Consider the following 6126-nt stretch of genomic DNA (forward strand, 5'->3'; position numbering starts at 1 on the left):
TAAGAATTAGGTAATGCAACCATAAGTGTGATCCATTTCACTAATCAGGCCCAATAAGGTAAGTCCATTAAAATGATATAAATAATGCACATTCCAAGAAGAAAGGTACGTCATTATTACTGTACACACCCGAGTGCCAAATACCCTCTTTACTGACTTGAGCGTCGGAGTGCCTTCTGCAGGTACCTACCCTATTTAGCATTCACCCGAAACTGAAGGATCGAGAGCCGAAGAAGTAGTGCGAAGGCCAAAAGGATCACAGTAGAGTTCTAACAACCTGCCCGAAGGAAGAAAGAAGATGAAGCCTTCAATAGTTCTCTAGGTCACATTTCCCTAGAAAAACACTTTTTATTCCTTCTTTTCAAATCACATCAAAATATTACTTTAGTTATTTTATAACTAATTTAACAAAATTTTAAATATTATTATTTTATAACAAGTTATTTTATTAAAATAGTTATAAAATAGTCTATTTGACAAATAGATATAAAATATCATTATACACGTCAAAAATACGAGATTGGATTATATTCTTAGGACATGTATTATACTTAAACTTAAATTCTATAATAACGATACGAGTGAAAAAGTAAAAAGGGTATATTAAAATTGGTTTAATTGAATTGAATTTAAATAATTAAAACTAAAATTAGTTAGTGGAGAATATACGAATATAAATAAGTGAGAGTGACAAAACACCTAAGTTTAAATATCTATTAAATGCACTTGAAAAGTGACCAAAAATAAAAGAAGAAATAATAAATATTCCTATGTAAATAAGTTATATATATATTTCGTATAAGGCAGACAGACAGTCACATCAAACTGCTCTCTACTTCAAAATAACAAACATTCTTTTAATGTAAAAATCATTTTTTAATAGAAAACAATTTTAAAAAGTCATTTCCAAGTATAAATTCGACCCTATTTTAAACAATTATGAACAGTTTAGCCTCTATGATTAAATTGAACTTTTTTAGATCATAAATTGTGCTATTATACGCGTATATCAAATTTTATTTTATATATTTTATAACTATAAAAATAAAATATAGGGTTGATCACCGTTCATTAAATTATTTAAAATTTTTATAAAACACAAGCTTTATAATGGGAAAAAATCATCTGAAAAATCACTTATACTTCTCATTATTTATATTATTTGCAGATAAAATTTAATTTCATATATATCCTATAAAATTGTTTATATATATATGAAAAATGTACTAAAATTGGATATAAAAGACTTTAGTCTCAATAAAATTTTGATGAGTTTTAATTTTATTCCGTTTCTTTTATTATTTTTCATCCTTAAAAATGTGGATATATTGTTTATGGTATCTACTATAATATTATTTTTGGAAAATAAATGGTGTTTAAAATGAATGCTATTTAATCATTTCAAAATAAAATTATAAAAATAGTGATTTCATGGTTTAGAGAAAATAAATATTAAAAAATTAAAGATATAAAAAACTAAAATTAACTCATTTTATAGAAATTAAAAATAATAATTTGAAATTTAGAAGGATTAAAAAACCCTATACAAATCAAAATAAAAAATATGATTATTTATAAAGATTAAAATTAAAAGCTCAATCAAAATACTTAATTATGCTTTCAACGCATATAGTGACTTCTAACCAAATAGGTACCAATATTTTGACACCGATAAAATAGGTACGTCCTTAGTTGTATAATAACATATATAGTATATTCTGCTGCTAAACACTAACACACAACAACAATGGCATTAGTTTGTGCTGCAAAAATGAGACTCCTCAGACAGTTTTTTATTGCTGTGATTTCATTCTCACAGTTTTTGAATATAGTGGCTGAGGAAACAAAATCCTCAGAAAGTTGTGGTTTTCCAGCCATATTCAACTTTGGTGACTCCAACTCTGATACTGGATGCATGTCAGCAGCATTTTACCCAGCAGCTTTGCCATATGGTCAGACCCATTTTCATGAGGCAGTTGGGAGAGCTTCTGATGGTCGCCTTATTATAGATTTCCTTGGTGCACATTTCGCAATCACTCAATTTTTCCTATTTTTCTCTAGGGTTGAATATTTTTTTTTGTCTGTATTATAACGTGAATGTGATTTTTTATTTTTAATTTAAACTTTAAATTTCGTAAATATTTCTAGTAGAAAAATTATTATAATAGATTTTTAATAGTATTTTTTCTTTTTCTTTACTTAACAAACGAATTTTTAAGTATGAAATATTTCATATTAATTAAATATCAATTTAAAAATTAATTTATAATTTTTTAGTCCATAAAATAATATATAATTTAGTTAATATAGTAATTAATTATTTTTTTATATTTAAAATTTATTTTTATTTAATATTTTTTTAGTATATATGTAAATTTTAGAAGAAAAAAAAATAAGTATATCTAGTTTAATCTATTTATTTTATTTGTGTGTCTCATTTACACCAACATCAGAAGTTTGAAAATAAACTATTTTATTAATGCTTGAATATATTTTCGTTTATGCAAATATATTAAATTTTATTATGAATTTCTCTATTGTTTTATTTATGATTTTCCAATGTTAAAAAAACTCGTTAAATTGTTATATAAACATTTAATAACATGGCATGGCAACGTGAAAACGTACATTGGAGCCATTTTATAACAAAATGACCAAAAACGAAAAACATGTAAACTATAGGGATCATAAAAAAAATACAGAAACAACGTTAATTTGATAGTTTTAGTTATTTATGAAAATAAAAAGTAAAATTTCTGAAACAAAATTAATGGGATCTGAACGAATCAAACCTTTATATAAAAGAATCTAAACTCATAATACACTTAAGAAAAATCTTTATTACTATTATGTTCTTAATAATAAGTTACAACTAATTATGTACAAATAAAAAAAATATTTGAAAAGAATTTTACAAATTAATTTATGTATAATTAATTTTAATTTATGAAAAAAATATTTCATATTTTTTCTTATTAAAGTCCTGCAGAGAAACACAAAGTACTCTATAACACTTAAAATAAATAGCGTGCTTCCTAACAATAAATTGAAGTAACTGGTTGAGTGGTTTACAATGTAGCCAACAACAACCTTGATTAGTGTGAGATTTTTATTTTGAGGATTACTATGAATTTTCTTGCCTTTATTTGTTTGGTAGACTATATTTGGACTATTTTTTTATAAGAATTAAAATATCCTTAAATATTTTTATTTATTTTTTGTTTATAAAAAAAAAATATGCAGCCAAGAATCTAGGTTTGGAATACTTGAGTGCATACATGGACTCAATTGGATCAAGTTATTACCATGGTGCAAACTTTGCCGCAGCATCATCAACCATTAGGAGGCAAAACAGAACCTTCTTTGATGGTGGTAGTCCTTTCACTCTTGAGATTCAGGTCGCACAGTTTATCCAATTTAAGACACGCACCGCCAAGCTCTACAAGCAAGGTTGTTGTTCGATTACTTCAATTGATTCGGAAAATGAATATGGCAAATATTGACCATTACATGTTAACAAACACGTAAATGCAGTAGTAACAATTGTGGGTTATCATCAACCTGTTAGATTTAAACCTTTCTATACACCATGAATTAGACTAGAATTTTTTTTCTTACATTAATAGGATCAGGCAACAAATAAGAAGGATCATGCATTTTGGATTTAAGGGGTGTTATAGGTTTTTTTTACTAGTACGGAATCATATTTTTATTTTTTTATCAAAATAGGAAAGTTGTATGAACTAACACAATTTAATTATTAAAAAAAAATCATGTCAATGTAATATTTTTGTATTTTAAACTAAAATCGTATTTTTGACACGATAAAAATTTTATCATTTTATTACGATTTATTCATAAGGAAATTATATTATGTGGAGACGAAAAGTGACCCTATTACGATAATAAGAATAAAAAATTGCAAGCTAACAAAATGGTTAACTGGAATTTTACGTGCATTGGACAATGGTGAAGTAGGATACTGTTATTTTGACATAAATAATAAATGTTCTTGTCATTGTTGCAGGACAGGGAAATTCCTTTCCCAGGCCAGAGGACTTTTCCAAGGCCCTCTACACATTCGACATTGGGCAAAATGACATTGCTGCTGCTCTTCAAAGAATAGGGCAGGAAAATTCTGAAGCAGTGATCTCAGACATAGTTGACCAATTTTCAAACCAGCTTATAGTAAGTGATTCAACCCACAAGAACTTTTTTCATGTTTTCTACAAAATATCTACTGTAGCTGAGTTCTAAACAGAAACACACATGTCAGTATTTATACAGTGAAGGAGCGAGAACATTCTGGATCCATAACACAGGCCCCATTGGGTGTCTACCACTGGCCATGCCTATACACAATGCCTACAATTATACTCCAGTGGATGGATATCTTGATCAAAACGGCTGTGTCGTGTATCAAAACGATATGGCCAAAGACTTCAACACAAAGCTCAATCATACAGTGGTCAAACTAAGGGCACTATACCTTGATGCTTCATTTGTGTATGTCGACATATTCTCTGCTAAGTATCAGCTAATCAGTAATACTAAGAAAGAAGGTAAACTTTTTTCTCACACCAAATTTTATTGCCAAAACTAACTAGTGTTCTGCCTAAGGATATTTTTCATCCAATTACGAAGTCTTTAGTTTTAATTAAAACATGCCATTTTTCAAGCAGCAACAAGTAAATTACGGTCATCTAGATCCTCATTAGATATATAGAAAATAATAATCTGAGTTAAGAATGTTTTCAAAAAAGAAACAAGTGTGATTAATTTAATAATGATAACGAGAAATATTTTTTAAGGATATGCAAATAAGTTGATTTTAATTTTAGTCGTCAAATTAATTTAAAAAATTATCAATATATATTACTATTTATTAGTCATTTGAAATACATATCTAAATATATTAGATCTATACTAAAGCAGGATAAAGGTCATTTTAATAGAAAAATTGAAGATAACTAAAACTAACAAGAAATTTACAAGTATTAAAAAAAGAACATTTAAAAAGTTAAAACTAAACTTTTATTTATTTATTATGTGGGAAATATAAAAGTGGACCTCATAAATTGTTTGCTTGGGCAGGATTCGTTAACCCATCTGAAATTTGTTGTGGGTTTCATGAGGGTGGCAATCGCTTATTCTGTGGGAATTACAATGCCACCATTAATGGCAGAGAAATTCAGGTTGGTTCATGCCAAGATCCTTCTTCACACATCAGCTGGGATGGCGTGCACTACACCGACGCAGCAAATAGCTGGATCGCAAATCGCATTGTGACTGGATCATTCTCAGATCCCCCACTTCCTATTACACGTTCTTGCTCATTAGCTTGAAAGAGATTACTGCATATGTAGCCGGGGATTGTTTTACTTGATTTTTTATTTCACACCATGATGTTTGCACTTATGTTTTTTTTAAATACTTTTTAAAAATAAGGTAGCGAGACTGCAATTGAAGGGGTGTTTTTCTTATTTTATCATTTAAAAATTGTATAAAATTATTATTATTATTATTATTAAGTCTTATTAAATGGTTTGGTCCGTGAAATATCTTCTTTTAATCATCAATTTTTTTCCTTTTCAAAGAAATAGTCGAGTATTTCATATAATAGGTGACGAGAGTCACTTAAAAACTTTGACCTTTAATGATATTTTTTTTTACAGAAATTATGAATAATTTTTTTATTTTATATATGATTTATTTAATTGGATTTATTTGACTCTTAATTATTACTATTGTTAGTTTTAAATATTTAGTCACAATTGACGATTTAATCCTTCAGTAAAACTATCTAGTGATTACATGGAGCAAACGTGATATGATTCCAATAACAAGATAGAGATGTTTCATAGACATGTTATGGAGTCAACTTGAGTTGGAATATGAATAGACACTTTTCTAGAAGTGGATCAATGTTCTTTCATTCAAGAACTCACCAAATCTTAAGCCACCAAACCAAAACTCATGTATAAACCCATTTCTTGTCAAATGAACCGATTGAAATGTACAAGAATGTAAAAGCACCGATTAAAACTACCTAAGAAGTAAATGAACCGAACAAAAGCATGAAAGAAAGCTATTAAACCGATTAAAATTGCTAACAAATGAAATGAA

At 27.6% G+C, this 6126-nt stretch overlaps 1 protein-coding gene across 1 annotated transcript; it reads left to right on the forward strand.

The window, feature by feature from the left end:
• The first annotated feature begins 1729 nt into the window (after nucleotides 1–1729).
• Nucleotides 1730–5559, forward strand: LOC137824904 (GDSL esterase/lipase At5g14450-like). The gene is made up of 5 exons (XM_068630582.1): nucleotides 1730–2018; nucleotides 3244–3450; nucleotides 4028–4188; nucleotides 4277–4562; nucleotides 5095–5559. Exons 1-5 carry the CDS (start codon nucleotides 1748–1750, stop codon nucleotides 5343–5345), a joined length of 1176 nt encoding a protein of 391 aa, XP_068486683.1. The 5' UTR covers nucleotides 1730–1747; the 3' UTR covers nucleotides 5346–5559.
• The last annotated feature ends 567 nt before the right edge of the window (nucleotides 5560–6126 follow it).

The sequence above is a fragment of the Phaseolus vulgaris genome, chromosome 8 (genome assembly GCF_000499845.2).
Source record: "Phaseolus vulgaris cultivar G19833 chromosome 8, P. vulgaris v2.0, whole genome shotgun sequence".
Taxonomy (NCBI): Eukaryota; Viridiplantae; Streptophyta; class Magnoliopsida; order Fabales; family Fabaceae; genus Phaseolus; species Phaseolus vulgaris.